General features: G+C 52.3%; 3 protein-coding genes across 4 annotated transcripts; 2 read left to right on the top strand and 1 right to left on the bottom strand.

The window, feature by feature from the left end:
- Window positions 1-1,296: 1,296 nt before the first annotated feature.
- LOC125538695 (uncharacterized) lies at window positions 1,297-15,477 on the top strand. Of its 2 annotated transcripts, none has more exons than XM_048701968.2 (9): window positions 1,297-1,648; window positions 2,283-2,383; window positions 2,472-2,817; window positions 4,035-4,889; window positions 5,490-5,544; window positions 14,036-14,097; window positions 14,189-14,295; window positions 14,387-14,474; window positions 14,823-15,477. In XM_048701968.2, exons 1-9 carry the CDS (start codon window positions 1,526-1,528, stop codon window positions 15,144-15,146), a joined length of 2,061 nt encoding a protein of 686 aa, XP_048557925.1. In that variant the 5' UTR covers window positions 1,297-1,525; the 3' UTR covers window positions 15,147-15,477. The 2 variants fall into 2 exon arrangements, with proteins under 2 accessions (XP_048557925.1, XP_048557924.1); XM_048701967.2 differs by having other exon boundaries at window positions 1,298-1,648; window positions 4,032-4,889.
- Window positions 15,478-16,018: 541 nt separating this feature from the next.
- Window positions 16,019-19,579, top strand: LOC125538694 (Leucine-rich repeat receptor-like protein kinase family protein). Its single transcript, XM_087544349.1, has 2 exons — window positions 16,019-18,810; window positions 19,072-19,579. Exons 1-2 carry the CDS (start codon window positions 16,575-16,577, stop codon window positions 19,377-19,379), a joined length of 2,544 nt encoding a protein of 847 aa, XP_087400475.1. The 5' UTR covers window positions 16,019-16,574; the 3' UTR covers window positions 19,380-19,579.
- Window positions 19,580-19,712: 133 nt separating this feature from the next.
- Window positions 19,713-21,661, bottom strand: LOC147985856 (uncharacterized). Its single transcript, XM_087544350.1, has one exon. It carries the CDS (start codon window positions 21,566-21,568, stop codon window positions 20,123-20,125), a length of 1,446 nt encoding a protein of 481 aa, XP_087400476.1. The 5' UTR covers window positions 21,569-21,661; the 3' UTR covers window positions 19,713-20,122.
- Window positions 21,662-22,373: the final 712 nt, after the last annotated feature.

The following is a 22,373-nucleotide window of genomic DNA, read 5'->3' on the forward strand; positions in this document are numbered from 1 at the left end:
CACCGTTCACCTACCATCCTACGGTTTCAGCATCCCCCCCGCTTGCCAAAACAAATCAAAACTACTCTGTATTTGTTTTCTTCCCCGATCCCGTACGTGGCGCTCAGGCCGTCGCCCATGTTAGCGTCGCGTGTCGGCTTGGCCCTGCTGCTGGCGGGCTAGCCGCACGAGCAACGACGAGCTTCAGCTCGACATTGAGAGAGGCGGCACCGGTACCAGCGCTCTTCGTGGGCGCCACTGAGACCAACACGTTCGCCGGCAAGTCGACGCCGTCGCGGCAGTCAGGCCCCGCCTCGTGAACTTTATGCACGTGGGACGTCTGCCAGTCTACCAGGACGTCACCGGCGTTGAGACCGGGCTCCAGAGCCTACCCAACCGTGCACCGCCCAAGTTCGTCACCATCAACGACGACTACTAGTCGATCGACACTCCTCATAGTTCACGACACTGTCAACTATGGCTCCATGCCCAATCTGACCATGTGGTGCACCGTCGAGTACAATGATTACATGCACAACAGAAGCATCTGCCAACGAGATGTCCTCAAGAATAAGGAGCTGTGGAGATCTCGTTTAGAGTTGTAGTGTCATCACCATGCCCCGCCCGCATGGCTGCGCGACCGTGAGGTGCATGACGAGGTCAGGGAGACCATCCCATTCATTGATGCGCAAGCTCCGTCGGATGCTGCTCGCCGTCAATGCCACAATTGCGCTCTCACCACCACTGGCGGAGCTTAAGCAAGGCCGAATGGGCCATGGCCCGCCCAGCTCTGGACCTCCACCTCACATTTATAGCCAGACTATCCAGCCCACCAAACCTGCTAGTAACAATACCTTGCTGCCAGGCCAACCCAGCCCGCCCAGCTTTTCGGAGCAAGCTCCGCCACTGCTCACCACGTTGTTGCTGCCGCAGTTGAACATCAAAAGCCCATGGCGCCGGAGCTGATGCACAACGATGATCAACGGAGACTTGGTTGACCGAGTGGTCGACCACGACGACGGCTTAGGCCGAGCGGTAGCAACCAGGCGCCGAGTCACAATCACAAAGGAAAGATACGAATGCAGTACCGGAAAGATAAACGAATACGGTTGTTTTGTGATTTGTTTTGGCAGCGAAAAAAAATGCGAGGTGAGAAAAAATGCTGGCACCGTAGGATGGTAGGAGCACCTGAGACGAGCAGGCAAGCCCCGTCCAACCACAACCACGGGCCGCACCGCCACTCCCACCCTCTGCAAACGGGGCCCAGGAGAAAACGTAAAGAGCCCCACCGCAAAACTTACGCCCTCCCTCGGCACGGCTACACCCACACGCACGCACGCGTCCCTCCGGCACACTCCAGGACTGCATACCCCGGACGCTGCCCTGGTGCCGCCCCAACGCCGCGCCGCCCCTCCCCCTCCCCCCTCCCCGCCGCCCCCGTCCCACGCCCTCGCGCGCGCGGCCGTAAACGCGAGGGCGCCCGTGGCCGCTGCCGCCGCCCGGATTGCCGGAGCGGGGAGGGCGGGAATCTAGGGTTGCCCCCCCGATGGACGGCGGGGAGAGGACGTTCAAGGCCAACTTCACCGCCGAGGGGGTGGCGCTGCTGCGACAGCGCGTGAGGGCGAAGCTCCATGAGCTCATGGGAGATTACACCGACGACACCCTCGTGGTGAGTGCCCCCAGCCTAGCCCACCCCCCGCCCGCGCGATGAGATGTGATCCCCCGATCCATCGCTAAAACCCTAGCGGTTATGTCGGTGTGATTTGGTCCCGTAGGGGTAGATAAGGTTAGCCGATTGTTCGGATTTCGCGGGATTGTGTGTGATGGCGGAATTGGGTTGGTTTAGGTTCATGCACAGTACCGTGCTATCTGCATTGTAGGTTTATTAGGTGCCGTTCCTATGTTCTAAGGATTGGGGAGTCGTTTGATTTTCCACGCAAGCCCAGTCACTGCACTTGACATGTGGAGTATATGGTTCTCGGTAGTATATGGGATGAGATTATGTATTTTCTAATGGAGCATGGGGAATTAGCTAAACCAATATTATTATTTCTTGTGGGGTAGATTGCTTGTTGATTATTGTTGTGGAGTACAAGCATTGGTCCAGTTTTCAGTACACGTCTAATTGGAGTGCTCCCATTGTCTGATTTGTCTTTCGGAGCTTAGTTTGTTTTGGATTGACCTTGCTTATACAGGTTGCTGGAGACATGGAGCCCTTAAAAGAGTTGATATTAAGTGTGCCTTCATTGTACAACCGCAAACCACTGAGATTGCTGATCTAACTATTTCTTTTTGCGTGACAGGAGTATGTCGTGGTGTTGCTCAGAAATGGAAGAAGGAAGGATGAGGCTGCAAAGGAGCTGCAGGTTTTCTTAGGCGATGACAACAATGCATTTGTATCCTGGTTATTTGCTCCATCCAAATCTTTGTAACTAAGTTTCTTTTGTTGTATACCGTTTATCTGGCTATACTGATAATCAATGGTCATGCAGGTTGTGGGATCACCTCTCCTCAAATTTGCACCTTTATGTGCAACCCAAAGCTGTCTCTGCTAATGATGAAGCTAAAAACACTCAGAGTACTGCTAGAGGATTGTCTGTACAGACTAGTCGTGTACCTGAAGCTGAAACTCAGAAAACAACAAGAGTCCAACCGAAGAGGGAGTGGGGAGGAATTGTTCGAGAACAATCAGACGTTGTTCCCCTTCGAAGTGTTGTAGCTCCTGTTTCGCATGCAGAGGAAAAAACTAATCATACACAGGCTGTAAGACGAACCCGCTCACCGGACATGCATAACCATAGAAAGAGAGGCAGAGAGGAGGACACACGGCCAGCCAAGGTCTCTAAGGCTCTCCCAATCGCATAATCTAATTTTCAAAATGTCGCCACATTCATGGCATGCCTTTGAAGTTGTTTTATGTTAGATGCAAGTCATATCATGAATCAGGCAGTCCCATATTAATAAACTAATATCTCGGCATATGCTTTCCTGTAATGTTGTAAGTATATTAGACAAACATGCTAATTGACTTTGTTTTTGTATTTCATTTGCCGAGTACATGATTGAGCAGTATTCTTTTTATGTTCACAACACATGTATTCTAATGATATTCTTATAATTCTTGAACATTTTGTCTGCCTTCATCAGTGAAGAAGAAATTCTAATAGGGAATGCAATTTGAAAAACCTGCTTTTGTGCTACTTGTGTTTGGGCATAATTAATAAATTTTATTGTTTACCTGTTATAAATTTGCAAAACCGTGATGTGCCTGCCTAATCCTGTTATAAGATTTTTATTTAGCTTCTGATAATTGATTTTTGTTTTTCTATGTAATCAAGTTAGTACTCCCTCCGTCTGGAAATACTTGTCGGAGAAATGGATGTATCTAGACGCATGTTAGTTCTAGATACATCCATTTTTACCCATTTCTCCGACAAGTATTTTCGGACGGAGGGAGTATATATATAACTCCCTATTCCATTTTGTAAAGCGTACTTTTGGAAGCTCCTAACTTTCAAGGAAGTCCAGTTCCACCCTCGACTATGAAACCTGATATTTAGCACCCTAAACTTTCAAAACTAGACTGACTTCAACCATGACAGACATGAAATTGATGGGCCAACCATATTACTTCCGCGATGTGCGTTGTCCTTGTTTATTTATATCACTATCGTGTATGATTTCTGAACCTACTGTACTGCTTATAGCTGTTTAATTTTCATACGCTGAGCAGCACATCAGTTAAATAAAGTGATAGTGTTGTAAACATGTTATATGAATTTTTTAGCCATGCAATGCACATTTTTCTTGCTAGCAATACTCTATTGTGCACTTGCATTCATGTCGTGTTTTTTAATTCCTGTGGTTTGTGTTGTCCTCTCATCCTAGCTCGCCGTCTCTGCATTGCTCCTTGGTTATTGCCCTGTCTACTTACAATGCCAAAACATATTATTGTTCTGCTTGAGCTCCATTTTTCTAGCAACGCCTGTAAAAACCTGCTGCTCCATTAATTCTTGTTCTTTTTAGTAATAGTTTTCTTATGTTTTTTCCAGAAGACATCCCATGAAGTCATTGGTGCACCACGCCGGCTTCTTCAGTTTGCTGTTCGTGACGCTGTCAGACCTGTGCAGCCACCGACCCCGAGGTCGGAGTCATCATCTTCCAAGCGACTTCGTTCTGTGGTGTCTACCGTAGAATCAGATTCAGCAGCTAATGGTAGGTTGCAGAAAATGAAGTCTGATGTGAGAGTACCAGGTGCGACAGCAGCATTTAGAGCCGCAGCTGAGGCTGCTGAAGATGTTCTCAAGGACAGGTACTCCTCAGAAAGCGTCTTTGACAGGTTGGGTAGAAGGCCTCTGTTGACTACCACTGAAGAACCATTCGATTTCAGAGAAAAAGATCCAGAAGATGGACAATACAAGCACATAGATAATGTCCAAGCAGAAAATCAAGTAGAATCTCATGAAAGAAATCAGTATGTTGCCAGGGATACTTGTATGTATGACAGCGGAACTGAGAAGGCTGCTGATTCTGCATTCGATATTGATCGGTATGATGACACCGGTGCAGTTAGATATAATGGTGTGAATCCTTACCAGAATAAATTGTCTTCTAGTGGAGGCAGAGAGTCATCAGTAATGCGGTACAATAAGGCAGAAGGAGCTGCCGGGGTAAGAAGCAGAAGGTTGATAGCCCAAGACACACATGCTAGCTCAGGACCAAGACCATCTGAAAAGATCTTAAATATATCTGCTAACAATAATACGCGGAATCCTCCCTATCATGAAACTGCAAGAAATGCTGGCACATTTGAGCATCAGGTGCCCATTGGGAAGAAGGATGTTGGCTCAATAAAATCAAATGCGACAGTTGCACATGCTAAAGTTACACACGTGACTGATAAATCCAAAGTAAGTTTCCAAGGGCTAGCATCTTCACTCCTTTTGAAAAAATATATTTACCAAGTGCATGAATAACTAGATTATACGAAATTGTTTTCCATGGTATTAGCAGCTTGAGATTATCACCTAAAAATTTGAGCTTCTCATATGCTATGCTCAGAAATGTTCTCTTTTTAAAATTTGTTTGAATTCAAATCATCCAGCAATGTATTATGTATCTTTGAAGACTAGTGTCAATTGGTACAGGAACTGTCCAACTCCTTAGAAACAGGAAATAAAGTCAAAATCAAGCCATGAGCTCATGAAGTAGAATCTATGATTTTCATGCTGGATATCTTATCGTAATTTTGTTGTAACACACATTATACGGACAGGTCAACAGATCTGATAGGTTTGTTGGAACATAAGCAGCGCTGATATATTTGCCTACATCATTTATGTATTATTTGCTTCTCTGTTTGTCTTCTGTGCCCCCACCCCATTTGTGCAAGAATTGTATTTTCTGTGTTGTTTTGTGAGGGATCCCCAAAGTAAAGGGGAATATCGCCTTAAAGGGCCATATGTCTATAGCTGTTATATAATAACCTTATTCTTAAAACTACATTGCAGGACTTGGTGGCGCACTCAAGTTCATTGTTGGAGGCAACGAAGGCTTCATCAGTTGGTATGTAAAGCATGCGTTGCTCAAGTGCTCATTGCTATAAATTGACTGCCTTAATCATCTGAACGGAATGTCCTTGTGGAAACTCCTAGGCTCCGTTTGGAGCATATGATGGGAAAAACTTGGAAATTGGGAAAACATAGGAATTGAGATGGCATTCCTCACAAATTCTATGGGAATAGAAAATGCAGGAATTCAGAAAAATAGACATTTGGATTGTAGGATAGGAAAAACATGGGAAACCTTTTGAGTTTCAGACCTAGCCACTCCCCATGACAATTAGCCGTTGGTTTTCTTCCTTCACCACTAGCCTCGTTTTCCTTGCATATGTGAACATATGCCTTCACAATGTGGTAGGGCTAGGGTTCCTACCGGCTCTACTCCGTAGGTTATACGGGCAGAACAGCGAGGGTTGGGGGCGAGGGCGGCGGCTCCGGCGCGTGGGCGCCGTCGCGAGGAAGAAGAGGGCGGCGCGGCTAGGGCAAGGTGCGGCTAGGGTTTCCGGCTCCTCTAGAGCCGGGCAATAGGATAGAACTATCTTTATTGCTTAATTCCAAAAGGTATCTTACAATCTAATATTTATAACCTGAAAACGACTAGCCTAAGATAACTTGTGGGCCAAGCCCTTAATCTACTGCCCAGCGGGCCTCCTCCGGTTGTATTGTAAACCGGTCATAACATCTCTCCCCGCCTGCACAAACAACTCGTCCTCGAGCTGAAAGTTTGGATAGTGTTGGCGGAAATCCTCACGTGGCTCCCAAGTAGCTTCCCCCACAGGAAGACCCGCCCACTGGATCAAGATGAACCATACCCCGCGACGAAGTTGCGCCTTCAACACCTTCTCTGGCTCCGGAAGAAGACGTCCATTGACGGTCGGGGGAAGCGCTGGTGGAGCCGCCGGTGGCTCTCCATGAAAAGGCTTGAGCAGCCCCACATGAAACACATCGTGGATGCGAGCGCCGGCCGACAGCTGAAGACGATAGGCCACCTGCCCAATGCGCTCCAAGATGGCGAAGGGTCCCGCGTAGCGAGGCCCGAGCTTGCACTTCGCGCGCGGGTCGAGTGACTGCGTAGAGCGGTGAAGAAGACGCAGCCACACCCAATCTCCCACCGCGAACTCCGCCTCGCGATGGTGGTTGTTGTAGTAATGTTGCGCCAGCTGCTGAGCCTGAAGGAGACGCTGACGGACCTCCGCAAGCATCTCGTCACGGGTGCGAATAAGGTCGCCCGCGGTCTCCGTCCTCGCCGTAGCCGGGTCCACCGGCAAGATCGGCGGAGGTGGCCGCCCGTAGACCACCTCAAATGGTGTCGCACGCAGGGCAGAGTGGTAGGAGGTGTTGTAGCAGTACTCCGCCCATGCGAGCCAGTCCACCCAAGCACGAGGCTGATCACCTGTAACACAGCGTAAATACATGGCGATCACCTTGTTAACCACCTCTAATTGGCCGTCCGTCTGGGGGTGGAAGGCCGTGCTGAAGCGGAGCTTAACGCCCGCCATCCTGAAGAGATCGCGACAGACATGGCCTGTGAACACCGTGTCGCGATCACTGACGATCGAAGCAGGAAATCCGTGCAGACGGACAATATCGTCGAAGAAGGCACGAGCCACGGACGCGGCGGTGTAAGGATGCCCCAGCGCGATGAAGTGAGCATATTTAGAAAAGCGGTCGACCATCGTGAGAATGACCGACTTGCCTCCCACCTTGGGAAGCCCCTCGATGAAGTCCATGGAGATATCGGCCCAAACCTGAGAAGGCACATCCAGGGGTTGAAGAAGACCAACTGGCCATAGCGTCTTCGTCTTGTTGCGCTGACACGTCACACAAGAGCGCACCCAATCGCGGACGAGGGCACAATCACCAGGAATGTAGAAGTCGGCACGGAGACGATGGAGGGTTTTCTGCACACCCTCATGGCCAGCCGAGTGGGCTAGCAGCAAGGCCTGGTGACGGAGATCATCATGAGCGGGAACGAAGACACAGCGCCCATGGACCAGCAGGCTGTCGGAGAGGCGCCATGGCTCCTCCAGGTCGTCGGCCGCCAGCTGCTGCTGCAGGAGAACCGCATCGGCGGCGGTCGCGGTGGCCCGGCGAATGTTGTCGAAGAGGCTGAAAGTCGGCCCTGAGCGGATGCAGAGTGCCTGCCCCTCGGAGTCGCCGGTGACGGAGTCGAGGTCGGCATCGCGGCGGGATAAGGCATCGGCCACGGTGTTAAGACGACCCGGGCGATACTCGACGGAGAAATCGAAGCCGAAGAGCTTGCTAATCCACTGATGCTGGGGCACGGTGGAGAGCCTCTGATCCAGCAAGAACTTGAGGCTGTAGTGGTCCGTGCGAATCTGAAAAGACCGGCCCCACAGATAGGGCCGCCAATGGTGCACCGCCTGCACCAAGCCAATGAGCTCCCGCTCGTACGCCGCGAGCTTGAGATGGCGCGGGGCGAAGGGCCGGCTGAAGAAAGCAAGAGGCCCGTCGCCCTGATGAAGCACTGCACCGAACCCCACACCCGAGGCGTCACAGTCCACAACGAACGGTCGGTCGAAGTCCGGCATCTGAAGAACGGGCCCCGTCGTGAGGGCCCCCTTGAGGGCCTCGAAGGCCGTCGTCGCCTCCGCATCCCAGGCGAACGCGTCGCGGCGCAACAACTGCGTGAGTGGAGAAGCGATGACACCAAACTCCCAGATGAACTTCCGGTAGTAGCCAGCAAGGCCGAGAAACCCGCGAAGAGCCCGCGGAGACTGGGGCGTCGGCCAGGCAGCGACGGCTGCCACCTTGTCGGCGTCCATAGCGACCCCGTCGGCCGAGATGACGTGGCCCAAGTAGGCCACCGAAGGCGTCCCGAACGAGCACTTCGAGCGCTTAAGATGGAGATGGTGCGCCCGAAGCTCGTTGAAGATGATGGTGACGTGTTGTAGGTGCTCTGCCCAAGATGCACTGTAGATCAGAATATCATCAAAGAAAACGAGCACAAACCGGCGTAAGTAGGGTCGGAGGACGTCGTTCATCAGAGCCTGGAAAGTTGCCGGGGCGTTGGTGAGGCCAAAGGGCATCACTAAGAACTCGAAGTGGCCGTGATGAGTCCGAAACGCCGTCTTGGCGATGTCATCAGGGTGCATGCGCACCTGGTGGTACCCCGACCGGAGGTCGAGTTTGGTGAAGAAGCGTGCCCCGTGGAGCTCATCGAAGAGCTCGTCAACCACCGGAATAGGGAACTTATCCTTGAGTGTGACAGCATTAAGGGCACGGTAGTCGATGCAGAAACGCCATGTGCCGTCTGACTTGCGGACGAGAAGCACCGGTGCGGTAAACGGCGAAGTGGATAGCCGGATGATGCCCGCCGCGAGCATGAGTGCACACTGCCGCTCCAACTCATCCTTCTGCAACTGCGGATAGCGGTAAGGCCGTATCGCCACCGGTGCAGAGCCTGGCAGAAGATGTATACGGTGATCGTACGCGCGGGTGGGCGGCAGCCCCTGTGGCTCGGTGAAGATGTCGTCGTGCTGCTGTAGGAGGCTCTCCAATAGTGGGTGCTCGGCCGTGGTCGTGGTCGCGGCGAGCTGGAGTGGAGGGGTGGGTGCGGCACCCCCAATGCCGGCCCACCGAATGCGGCGGCCTAACCGCCAGAAGGTCATCGTCAGCGCGTCGAAATCCCAGAGAATAGGACCAAGAGTGCGCAAGAAGTTGACGCCGAGGATGAAGTCGAAGCAGCCCAAGTCGATGCCGGCGCAGGTGATGGAGAAGTGCTCGTCGCCAATAGTGATGGGCACGTCGCGGGCGAGCCCGTGGCAGCGGAGACGGTCACCATTAGCGACGGTGACTCGCAACTGTTCATCGCCGGTTGGCTGTAATGCCAGGCGCCGCATGGTGGTCTCCGGCAGGAAGTTATGTGTGGACCCTGTGTCCACTAGGGCCACCAGGCGCTCACCCTGGATCATGACCGGTAAGAGCATCGTCTGTTCATCACGGATGCCGGCCAGCGTGTGTAGGGACACCACAAGGGCGGTGGCCGGTGCGGGCGCGGGTGCCGCTGCGGGCTCCGCAAGGGCTGGGGCGCCGAGGCCATCCTCCAGTGGCTCCTCCTCAGACTCGTCTGTCGTCTCCAAGTAGAAGAGGCGGGGACAGACATGACCTGGTGCATAGGGCGCATCACAGTTGAAGCACAAGCCCAGTCGCCGGCGTTCCAACTGTTCCGCCTGGGTGAGGCGCTTGAATGGCCGCGTCGGTGCCGGGGCGGCTGCAGGGGACGCTGGTGCCGCCGGAGACGGCCGGGGAAGCTGTCGGCCCCCACGTGGCGCAGATGGACGCGTCACGGCCTGGGCGCGCTGCTCGAACGCCCGGGCATAGTACATGGCCGTCTGAAGGTCTTGGGACCCCTTCATCTTGACGTCCACGCGGATGTGGTCGGGGAGACCGCTGATGAAAAGTTTCGCCCGCTGTAAGGCCGTCACACCGGGTGCGTGGCACGCCAGGGCCTGGAAGCGATCGGCGAAGTCCTGCACCGTGGAGGTGAACGGCAGACAGCCCAACTCGGCCAAGCGGCTCCCGCGTACCGGTGGCCCAAAACGAAGAAGGCATAGCTCTCGGAAGCGATCCCACAGGGGCATGCCGCCCTCGTCCTGTTCGAGGGCGTAGTACCATGTCTAGGCGGCCTTGCGGAGATGGTAGGATGCCAGCCAAGTCCGTTCCGACGCGGGCGTGCGCTGGCCGCGAAAGAACTGGTCACACTGGTTGAGCCAGTTAAGCGGGTCGTGGAGCCGTCGTACGTGGCGAAGTCGATCTTGGCGAACCGGGGCGGCTGCTGGTGTGGCGCGCCCTGGCCCACTGCCTCGGCGGTGCGGAGGGCGGATGATGGCGCACAGGCCATGGTGGAAGGCCCGGCGTAGTTCCCAGCGGCGCCCGACACCGCGGGCTGCAGCGGAAAACCGGACGGTGGACGGGCCTTCGGGTAGGCCGATGGCTGCCCGTTGAGCCAGCCGGGGAGTGGCGATGGGGACGGCGGAAAGCGGACCTCCTGTATTGGGAGCCCGCTCGGCGGAAAGCGGACCACGGGGCCGGTGGAGGACCCTGCTCCGATGCCGCTGGAAGGTAGGGCGCGACGGAGGACGGCGCGGCCGGTGCGGTCCAGGTGGGCCACTGCGGCCCCGTGGTGGCGACGAGTGGCGGGGCTGCCGGCGCGATCTGCGGCGGCCACTGCGGCCAAGGCGGCGGTGCGGCGGGAAGCGCCGGGTAGCCTCCGGTGATGGCCCGTGGTGCCGAGTACCACGGAAGCGCCTGCTGACCCGCGGCCATGGCTGGATGGAGTGGTGGGGGCGGCCCGTACGGACCTGCCAGGTAGAGGCGGATCCCTTGAACCGCGGTGACGAGGTCGTTGAGGACGCCTGCCATGGCCTCCGACGTGAACTGTTGCGGCTGCGGGGGAGGTGACGGCGGCGGCGAGTGTTGGACGGGGGCCGGTGGCTGCCCTTGGCCCGGCGTGGTGCCGGGTGCCGTTAGGGCCGGCGCTGAGAGCGACGCCGTGGTGCCCGCCGAGAGCGAGGCCGTGACGCCCGGCGCAGAGGCGGCGGTGGTGGAGGAGTTGGCGGGCAGCGGTGGTGGTGGCGGTGGAATTGGCGGAGACATGGTCGAAACCCGGTTACCTGATACCAAATTGGTAGGGCTAGGGTTCCTACCGGCTCTACTCCGTAGGTTATACGGGCAGAACAGCGAGGGTTGGGGGCGAGGGCGGCGGCTCCGGCGCATGGGCGCCGTCGCGAGGAAGAAGAGGGCGGCGCGGCTAGGGCAAGGTGCGGCTAGGGTTTCCGGCTCCTCTGGAGCCGGGCAATAGGATAGAACTATCTTTATTGCTTAATTCCAAAAGTTATCTTACAATCTAATATTTATAACCTGAAAACGACTAGCCTAAGATAACTTGTGGGCCAAGTCCTTAATCTACTGCCCAGCGGGCCTCCTCCGGTTGTATTGTAAACCGGTCATAACACAATGCCATTTGCAGGCTAGAATGTTTAGTACAACAATCAAGTCATGATATTTATCGAACCTGATGATGAGATCCGATCTGTTCTTGCGGCCCGATCTTTCACGGCACTTCACCTTCAGCAACAGCAACCTCTTGACCGCGCACGCGATGTACGTGAAGTAGAGGGATAGAACCTTAAGTTTTAGCACGAGAAAGCCAATCTCGACGGTGGTACTCACGCGCAAAACAATTTCCTCGTAGAGAAATCACAACAGAGATTTTCTGAAGCTTCTTCCAAAACTCAGGGATTTTTTGACAGCTTCCCTCAAAACTCGATACGGGTATTTACCTTAAAAACATGTCGTGTCTATTCATAAAATATAACCTGCGTTACATGGTGCACCGACCAGACCTTAAATAGGAGATGGCCTACCTTGAGCTGCAAGCTGGCCAACTCAAACTTTCCTATCCTTGTCTCTTGGCTAACAAAAAATGAACTATACTTTCTAAAAATTAGATTACATGCCTTATATTTTCTGGCACATACTCCCTCCATCCGGTGAAGAGTGTACATCTAGAAATTTTAGGACATTATGGAGTTATAAGTAAAAAATGCATTGGAAAGGTGCAAGTCAGATCTCTCTCCTCTTTAATTACCCAAACCCCAATGAGCTAAGTGCATGTAGAAATTAAGAAGACCATGTGTAGATTGCTATTGGTCTTGATTACCGTGTGATGAGAGAGAAGTATTTTTTTCTACTTTAAAGTGCATTGGGAACATAGAAGTACACTCTTTTGTGGACAAATTTTGAAGCTAGATGTACACTTTTCACCAGACGGAGGGAGTAACCGTTACAGATCATCGAGAAAACAAACGACACTTTTGACCTAAAAAGAAAGACGCACCTGCAGGTGGACTCCATCCTGCAGTGCACAAGCACATCAAATCCTTCGGTCGACGAGGACTCCGAGCGAGCACATATGGCTGATCTGGTGACCTTCCAAAATAGTAGTAGTAGCAGCCATGGACTCGTTTCTGCTTCTTATCTCTTTGATTTGCATGCACGTGTACCTGGCTCAAAGAAAACAAATCCCTTTTGACATTACTTCGGTCCATGGCATAGTTAGGGACTCCCAACTTCTTCTGATTCCCATGCAAAATATCTAGCAGTCAATTCTTCCAGATAAACACACGTACATGTCACATTAATTAGCTCCTCCTAAACTTCGTAATGCTTATCAACAATCTCCAGATTTGGCATAACAGAAACATCACTAGTGACTTGATCAACAATTGGATTAATATTGCTAATGATTGATGTGGTCGTATCAAGTCATCCAATGCATCAAAGAGATTGACCTTAAACAGTCAGGCGAGTTATGGTTGTATGTGACCTGCTAATCCCACCCAACAAATTCGCGCTAATCCAATCTGAGAATTTTTTACAATTGAATCATGGTACTCCCTCCTTTCTTAAATATATGACTTTTTAGATATGACTACATACGGAGCAAAATAACTGAATCTACACTCTAAAATATGTCTAGTCTGCATTGAAATATCTAAATTGGCTTATATTTAGAAGCGGAGGGAGTATTAAAAATATGAATCAGGTCTAAATTAGTCTGGCACATATAACACAGGTCATGCCTTTCTCACCATCCGCTGCCCTCGCAGGCCGTCGCGCCCTGTCACGAGTCCTGCTTGCCCCTCTGACTCAGCTGCCACCTGATGCCACAGACGCCCCTGTACGCACCCCCCCCCCCTCCCCCCCACCCCTGCCGCCGCCTCTTCCTTGTGGCTTTTGGTGCAAGCGAAAAGGCAGCGGTGGAAGCGCCTTCAAGCTCTGTTTTCACGCCAGGAAATTTTCCATTAGATATGACTGGATGTTTATTTTCCTGTGAAGCGTGAAGGGTAGAAACCCAATCCTGTGGAATCTTATTTCATGTTCCTGTGTTCCAAAGGCCCCAAGGGTAAACTTTCATATGAAATTCATAACCTCTAAAATTCCTGCAAAAAAATAGTTCTCCAAACGGGCTCTTGTAGCTTATTAGAACCAACTATTGCCTTTATTACTACGAACTAATAACCCTAGTTGATCATGCAACACATCCTTTATTTCATGGAAAGTTTCTGCACCAATTTTTCTTTTAGATATCTTTATTGTGGAATGATTTTTTTAGGACCCTGATAAGTGCCACACGTGGCACGAACGCATGGCAACTCCGAACGTTTGTTATGGCAAGTTTAGTGACGCGAGGATGGCAACTTTACTTGTCAAAGCATGGCAACTTTTGTACTTCAAATCCCTAAAAAAAACTTTTGTACTTCAAAGGATGGAAACTTTATTTTTCAGATTCGTTCTTTTTTCTTTCTGGATGACAACTTTAGCTGTTAAAACTGTCAGGGCCGGAGTGCTTCATGCCACACGTGTGGCACTTATCATTTGTTTTTACCCTGTTAAGTTAACATGTTAGCTCTGTAGGTTTTCTACCCACTCATTTGTTAAGCAGATTCTTTTTTTGTTATTATTTTCAGCTGGTGGATCTACAGGCCAACCTGAAAGTGCCCCTGATTCTAGAACTGTCTTTGTTAGCAATGTAAGTATTTTAATTTCTTTTTCTTTTACCCTTCCGGTTATGAAGAGAAGAGTTTCTGTATCACCAGTGATTGTTTTATTGGCCTTTTTAGGTACATTTTGGCGCAACAAAAGATGGTCTTTCTTGTCATTTCAACAAGTTTGGGGCTGTGCTAAAAACTCTTATTGTATCTGATGGTGCCACTGGTCAGCCAACAGGGTGTGAATTCTGACTCCCCTCTGAACAGTCCAAAATATCATCATTTATTTAGGTAATATCCTAAGTTATTTATTTCTTTTTGTCTTATCAGCTCAGCGTACATCGAATTCTTGGAAAAAGAATCAGCAGAGAAGGCGTTAACGCTGAATGGAACATCTTTTATGTCACGCATTTTGAAGGTAAAACTTCCTTGACCTAACTTCTATTTTTGGATAGGTTTTGTTGAAACTTTTTTGGTTGACATTCATGATTGAGTTGCTTTAGTGTAAGATTTGGTATTGAACATCAAAATGATAATATACCTTTGTCTCTTTACTGGAAGCTCCTTTAGTTGGGCCATTATTTCATCAGTATGCTCATTAGTGTTCTCTGTCTTGCATGCGTGCGATCATAGCCTATCAATAAATATGGATGTAGAAAGTATATTCGAGCAATTAAGAAGATTTTGCACTTTTGAGTGTTCACATGGAGTACTTTTCATGACTTGTCATGCATATCTGTTAACTATATATAATGGTGTGCTATAGGTTGTTCGAAAAAGCTCTGTTGAAGTGCCTCAGCAGCCTGGCTGGTCACGTGGTGTTCGTGCATCACCATTTGCTTCCAGGCTCATTAGAACTGCATACCCAAGGCCGACATTCCCTGGGGCTATGCGTGGACGGTTAGCTATCAGAGGTAATGCTCGGAGTTTTCAATGGAAGCGTGGCGCTGCTGATTCCGTAGATGCCGGAAAACCAAGTCAAGCTACACCTGTAACACCTGGGAGTCAGATGGTAACTCCGGTAACACGAAGCTTCACCTACACACGCACCGAGCCAAAACAGGATGTTGGTGCGACTGCAAACGTCTGATTAGCTCAGCCACAGCATGCCTGTTGGTTCTGATGAAACTCACAGAGATAGCTCAAAATTCCTGGCCATTTCATAGTTTAGCCTCGTTTGGTAAATACTATTTAGTTGCAGAGCTTAGTGAGTGGCTGGTTTTATGGAACTGAGTATTTGAGCCATATTCTGTGAGTGATTTTGTGTGCTCCCCCATCGGAGAGGCATTCATGCTGTGCTGGTTATGTTGAGTTTTTGAGAGTGGAGAAATGTCAAAAATGAGGCTGTAGAATGTTAGGCACATATGAACATTATTTATTATTGATAGATTATGCCAGCTTCCATGGAGTTCCTGTTAAAACTGTGTGATTGTGTATTCTTTCTTCTCCAGGAGTTTTAATACGCCATTCTTGTACGATTTTCCACTTCTGTATGTAGTGATCTTGCATGTAACACCTGTCCATTGATCCGGGATGTTATGTAGTAGTAGGTGTGGCAGTGTACATATTTTATCCAAAGAGTAGTACATTCTCATCTTGGAACCAGGGAAAGCACACGGGTAGCATGAGTCCAAGCATCTCTGTTGTATTACTGAAAGGCAACAAACATATCTGCTGTCATACTGTCTTTCAGCTGAGTATTATTCTCTCCTTTGTTTGGGCTAGACTTGTGGCTTATGCTGGTAGGATTTCCATGATGCTGACCATTAAGGATTATATTACCAAGACATTTTTTTACTGCCTTTACCTGCTTGTTTCTGCCCAATAATTGAAGTTAGCTTTCGTTTGGGCCATGATTGAAGTTAACTTTGTTTGACAATGGTGTAACCACTCGCGCACTATCTGCCTGGCCTATGACGGAGGCAGAGGATTCTTAGAGTGGTTAGTTACACAGGTCGGAGTGATGCTCCAGTCGAATCCTGACTTTCGCCCTAGGCAAATAATATCCCGGGAAGGAGCGAGATCAGACTCCAGGGTCCATTTCTATCTATCCGCATCACTCGAGTGGGTTGCCTGCCTAGACGGCAACTACCAGTGCTGTGCCTGCGCTGCTCCTCTCGTCCCGTGATAACTCGCTCGTCACATCGCGTCGCGTCCAACAGGAAGGACAAGGGCGCCACTCCAAAGTCCAAAAGCGCCCGTGCCCCGTCCAAAAGTTCCACGCCGAATAACGCGAAAAAGTTGCCCCGTCCAACCTGACTCAGCCTACCAAGAAACAAATCCCTGCACAGCCCGCAGCTGACATGCTAGTAGCCTAGTGGAAAGCACATGTCAATCCCGCGCCTACGTGCTGCTACTCTAGTCCGTCCAACCGCAGTGAAAACAGCTCTGCCCCACAAAACAGCCGGCCATTGACCAGCAGCAGCACGCACTATAGCTCGCTCAGTCGCACACTCACTCACTCATTACTGCACCGCACCGCACCTCGCCGGCCGGCCGCCCGGCTCCCTCCACGTCCATGGCAGCCGCCAGCGGCGCCTGCCTGCCTCTCCTCCTGCTCCTCCTGTCGCCGCTGACCATCTCCTCGTATTCGGCGGCAGCGGCGGAAGCAGAGCAGCCGGTACACGACCTCCTGCTCAGCTTCAAGGCCTCCCTGCACGACCCCGCCGGCGCCCTCGCCACCTGGTCCCGCTCCACGCCCTACTGCAACTGGTCCCACGTCACCTGCACGGACCCCTCCTCCTCGTCCGCCTCCGCCTCCGTCGCCGTCTCGCTCCAGCTCCAGGGCCTCGGCCTCTCCGGCGACATCAACGCCACCGCGCTCTGCCGCGTCCCGGGCCTCGCCGGCCTCAGCCTCGCGTCCAACGCCTTCAACCAGACCGTCCCGCTGCAGCTCTCGCGCTGCGCCTCGCTCGCCTCCCTCAACCTCAGCTCCGGCGCCTTCTGGGGCCCGCTGCCGGAGCAGCTCGCCGCGCTCGCCTCGCTCACGTCGCTCGACCTCAGCGGCAACGACATCGAGGGGACCGTGCCGCCGGGCCTCGCCGCGCTGCGGGCGCTCCAGGTGCTCGACCTGCGCGGCAACCGCCTCTCCGGCGTGCTCCACCCGGCGCTCTTCCGCAACCTCACCAGCCTCCACTACCTCGACCTGTCCGGCAACCAGTTCTTGGAGTCCCAGCTGCCGCCGGAGCTCGGCGGGATGGCCAGCCTCAGGTGGCTCTTCCTGCAGGGGTCAGGGTTCAGCGGCGAGATACCCGAGACCTTCCTTGGGCTGGAGCAGCTGGAGGCTCTTGATCTCTCCATGAATAGCTTGACCGGAGCCGTTCCTCCGGGGTTCGGCCTCAAGTTTCAGAAGCTGCTGTCTCTGGATTTGTCGCGCAATGGCTTCTCTGGGCCGTTCCCCAACGGCGTCGACAAGTGCCTCATGCTGCAGAGGTTCGAGGTGCAGGGCAACGCCTTCACCGGGGAGCTGCCCGCCGGCCTCTGGTCGCTGCCGGACTTGCAGGTCATCCGCGCTGAGAACAACCGCTTCTCCGGCCGGCTGCCCGAGTTCCCCGGCGGCGTGTCTCGGCTGGAGCAGGTTCAGGTGGACAACAACAGCTTCTCCGGTGCGATACCCCAGAGCATCGGCCTGATCCGCACCATGTACCGCTTCTCCGCCTCACTGAACGAGCTCAACGGCAGCCTGCCGGACAACCTGTGCGACTCCCCGGCGATGAGCATCATCAACATCTCCAACAACGCCATCTCCGGCTCGATCCCTGACTTCAACAACTGCAAGAGGCTGGTATCGCTGTCCCTGTCCAGCAACGGCCTCACCGGGACGATACCAGCCTCTCTCGGGGACTTGCCGGTGCTGACCTACATCGACCTGTCCAGCAATGGCCTCACCGGCGCCATTCCGGCGGAGCTCGAGAACCTGAAGCTTGCGTTGCTCAACGTCTCGTACAACCGGCTCTCCGGCCGCGTGCCTCCGGAGTTGCTCTCCGGCCTTCCCGCCGTGTTTCTTGAAGGGAACCCAGGCCTGTGCGGTCCCGGGTTGCCGAGCGATTGCGATGCGCCATTGAGGAAGCATCAGGGACTAGCACTGGCTGCGACGGTGGCCTCCTTCGTTACAGGATTGGCGCTGTTGGCCGTAGGGGTGTTTGCAGCTTGCAGGAGGATACATGGCAACAGGCCCTCCTCCCCATGGAAGCTGGTGCTGTTCCACCCAATCAAGATCACCGGAGAGGACTTGTTCGCCGCGTTCCACGACAAGAATGTGATCGGAAGAGGAGCATTTGGAAAGGTCTATCTGATCGTGTTACAAGACGGGCAAAAAGTCGCGGTGAAGCGGCTGTTCAGCTCGGGCAAGCTGACATTCAGAGAAGTGAAGAATGAGATGAAAGCGCTGGCGAAAATCAGGCACAAGAATGTTGCCAAGATTGCAGGTTTCTGTTACGCGGAAGGAGAGGTCAGCGTCATATATGAATACTTTCAGAAAGGAAGCTTACAAGATATGATCTGTGCGCCGAAGTTCGCTGTGGGATGGAACGACAGGCTGAAGGTTGCACTGGGAGTGGCTCAAGGATTGGCATATCTTCACCATGATTATACTCCTCGCTTGCTGCATCGCGATCTGAAGTCGAGCAATGTGCTACTTGCCGATGAATTTGAGCCCAGGGTCGCCGGGTTTGGGATTCATCGTGTTGTGGGGGAGAAGGCGTATCGATCTTCCTTGGATTCGGATTTCAATGACAAGTGCTACATCGCGCCAGGTATGCATTTCTGTAGTTGAATCAGTACACCAGGTTTTGAAGAGCCTGGCACCCTATCCTATCCTATGCATTTGCAATGTGTTCATCTTGTTACCAATTTGTTTTAGTAGTAACCTCACTAGATAATTGCACCTTATACTTCTCGTAAAAAATGAACCTTATTATACATATCAAGAAGGTAGAGTTGGTACTATTACCATTGAGTAGATTTATAGCTGCATAAAATTGTACTGAAGTTCTCTTCTGTTTTCCTGAAACCAGAGCAAAACTTCACAAAGAGCCCAACGAACCTCATGGACGTCTACAGCTTTGGGGTCATCCTCCTGGAGCTGGTCACCGGAAGGCCAGCAGAGCAGCCGGCGTCCAAGGACTGCTCAGACATTGTTAGCTGGGTGCGGAGGCGGATCAACCTGATCGACGGCGCATCGCAGATACTCGACCCCAGCATCCCCCGCACGGAGCAACAGGGCATGAAGGCTGCCCTGGAGCTCGCGGTGCGCTGCACGTCGGTGAAGCCTGACCAGAGGCCGGACATGTATGCAGTTGTGAGGTCGCTGCAGGCGCTGTAGTTTGTACCATTCATCCACGGACACCACCATACTCTGAAGTTGCTATGTGATCTTTGGCTGGAGAAGCACTTCAGTTTGTGATGTTCTGAGTTCAGACCATCTGTTACTATGTATTTCGTGCCTGTTGTGTATATTTGTGTGATTGTCATGACATTGACAGAATAAATAGAAATAAGACGCCTGTGTGATTCGCTTGTTCATTCAGCCAGCAGCTTTCAAGCACAAAAAGAGCTTCAGTAGAACAAGTCAGTGAGCAGTTTTGAAGTATACAAAACGAGCTTCAGAAGAACAAGTCATGCATACAGCGATTAAACAACAATTCCAACTTGCAAATATCTGAAAATCCTCTTCTCTTATTCCATCATAATATGATGAACATAAGTTTTACAAACATCGATTATTCCATTACAGGACATAAACACACAAAGATGATAGGGACTAGAGTACAAACCAACAACAGTACTGAAGCAAATTATTTTAGGAAACAGATGAATTAAAACAAACTATTGGCTACAATAGGCAATTACACTCTGCCAGTTCTTCAGTGCCTCTCCATATGAGGGGCTCTTTGCTCAGGCATGATAAACTCTTCAGTGCCTCTCCATATGAGAGGCTCTTGCTCAGGCATGATAAACTCTTCAGTGCCTCTCCATATGAGAGGCTCTTGCTCAGGCATGATAAACATAACTTCCACCGATGTGGCCGGTGGTGCTCACTATGTCCCCAATCTGCTTGGCGACGCATCAATCCTCCAAATCTTGCTCGCGTTCAGCCCGGACCCTTGCCCGGGTCTGATAAACTTTTCTTCCTGTACTTATGTTGCAGTTATTCACTATGTCGCTGAGAAAGTACCAACAGATTGTGCTTTGTGGAGGCCCCGGAACGACACCAGCACCAGCAACGGGAAGGCAAAGTGTAGACCTCCCAGTCCCCATGTCAAAGACCATGCCCTGATCCCTGCCCCTCCCGCCGATCCAGTACACACAATTACCCTTCAGTCCTGGAACATCTTCAGCATACATCGACACGGCATTGTTCCTCCCAACAAACACCGAGTAGCCTCCCAAGTCTGTCACGGCATCCCAGCATGGTTGGCGCCGGGGATAATACCTCAGAACAACTATTTCATTCTCGGCTACACGGCAGTGACCGCCTCCTGGCAGCTGCAAAGTGACCGTGCAGCTTGCATTTCTCCAGATCTGGTACAGGTTACCGTCACAGAACACCAGGTTCTTGGCACTAGTAAAAATGGACACCGTGTTGTATGGCGCGGCGAAACAGGTAGCAGGATCGAACGGTAGGTTGCACTCAGACAACATGGGCTCGACTGTGGCCGGTGCATTTAGGTCCGGTCCGACAGATCCAGGAGGAACTCTCCTAAGAGGCATAAACACATCTTGGCAGAAGGTAGCCTTCATTGTGGCAATTGGGAGCTGCTGCTCTCTCCATCTACGATGTTCATAGCAGAGCATGCGCAAGTTGCGCTGTCTTCTTCCCTGAAGACTGAGTGCGGGACGTCCTAAAGGCATCTCTGGCTCTGATGGGCCAGCCGGATCCTCGACGACGATAGGCTTCCTGCGGCGGCGCTCCGGCAGGCGGAGCACGTGGACATCGCCATAGCGGGTGAGGCAGTAGACCCTACCTTTTTCATGGTAGACGACGTCGGCGAGCTGATCTCCGCTGGAGAGGCGGACGGGATCGAGGATGGCCCACCTCCTGGCCCCCGCGGTGACGTAGGCGAGCCTGTCGATGTCGCAGATGGCGGCGGCGGCGAAGTCGTCCCTGGCGGGGTTGGGCGCGAAGACGAGCTTGGAGACCCAGCGGCTCTCGTAGATCAGCGGCGGCAGAAGGATCTCCGTGGCGGTGATGGGGTTGAAGAGGCTGAACATGCTCTGGCCGCCGTAGAGGCAGACGGAGAGGGCGAGCCAGCCGTTGCTGGAGCCGACGCATCGGCCCCCCGAGAGGATGTTCTTGAGCTCGAAGGAGCGGTGGGTGGGGAGCGACGCGGCGGAGGGGCAGCACCTGGCGTCGTCGAGGACGACGAGGAGCGACGGGGAGGGCGGCGAGAGCGCGCATCGCCAGGCCGTGCAGGCGCCCCGCGCGCTGGCGTAGCACTTGAGGTCGAGGCTGTCGCCGATGCGGCAGAGGAGGTCCGCCGGCAGATCCGCCCAGCGCCGGAACGGCGGCATGGCGGCGGCGGCGGGCGGGCTGTGTGTGGGAATGGTGGCTAGGCCATCGGGTCCTAGGGTTTCATCTGCCGGAATGGAGGCGATTGCGAGGTTGGGGAATTTTATGCTCCATTGTCGGGTGGGCATCTTTCGGACAAGCCCCTGGGGTTCTTCCAGATTGGCGAGCTGGTCCGGGCGCCGCGAATGAGGGCCGCGTGTCTCCCTGCCCGTCCTAACGGGTTTCCCACACCTGCCGGATCTCACAGCTCGACGCCGTTGTTCGGGTCAAGGCGGCGACCGGGCCACTCACTCTCGATACAGCCCAGCTCGCCATATGGTGGGCTTGCTCGGCCTTATTTCTGTTCCGGCTTCCGAGGCTCAATATGTTGCGATCCAAGTTGTTGTCACCACAATGAGAGGGATTAAAAAAAAACACAATGAGAGAGTGTGCATTCGCTCAAGAAAAGAAAAAAAAAGATAGAAAAACAATCTATGCATTACTGATAATTTCTTGATTCTCATGAGTGCAGATGTATTAAATGTAACTTCCTTACAGAAAGTTATAGATACCTACATTCAGAATTCGGGCCAGTTGGTTAGCTTGGCAAAATCTAGTTTTTTTTAGTGCTAACACTTCTGCTACTGCATGATCTGAGATTTGTCAAATTTTGCATATTGATGGTGAAGCTCTTTCTAACAAGTATCTTGGGTTGCCTGCCATGGTGGGTGTAGACATGGGTGATTGTTTCAAGCACTTTATTTGAGATAATAAAAACATAGAATTCAATGATGGATGGGAAAACCGTTGTCTAGTGAAGGTAACGAA

Source organism: Triticum urartu, chromosome 2A (genome assembly GCF_056163025.1).
Source record: "Triticum urartu cultivar PI428250 chromosome 2A, HENAU_Tu73, whole genome shotgun sequence".
NCBI classification, from domain to species: domain Eukaryota; kingdom Viridiplantae; phylum Streptophyta; class Magnoliopsida; order Poales; family Poaceae; genus Triticum; species Triticum urartu.

Excerpts from the sequence above, each read along its gene's own strand:
- LOC125538695 (XM_048701967.2), top strand. The coding sequence starts at position 1,526 with ATGGACGGCGGGGAGAGGACGTTCAAGGCCAACTTCACCGCCGAGGGG. Across the intron at positions 4,890-5,489 it reads ACGTGACTGATAAATCCAAA|GACTTGGTGGCGCACTCAAG; the intron begins GTAAGTTTCCAA and ends ACTACATTGCAG. Across the intron at positions 5,545-14,035 it reads AACGAAGGCTTCATCAGTTG|CTGGTGGATCTACAGGCCAA; the intron begins GTATGTAAAGCA and ends TATTATTTTCAG.
- LOC147985856 (XM_087544350.1), bottom strand. The coding sequence starts at position 21,568 with ATGCCGCCGTTCCGGCGCTGGGCGGATCTGCCGGCGGACCTCCTCTGC.
- LOC125538694 (XM_087544349.1), top strand. The coding sequence starts at position 16,575 with ATGGCAGCCGCCAGCGGCGCCTGCCTGCCTCTCCTCCTGCTCCTCCTG. Across the intron at positions 18,811-19,071 it reads CAAGTGCTACATCGCGCCAG|AGCAAAACTTCACAAAGAGC; the intron begins GTATGCATTTCT and ends TCCTGAAACCAG.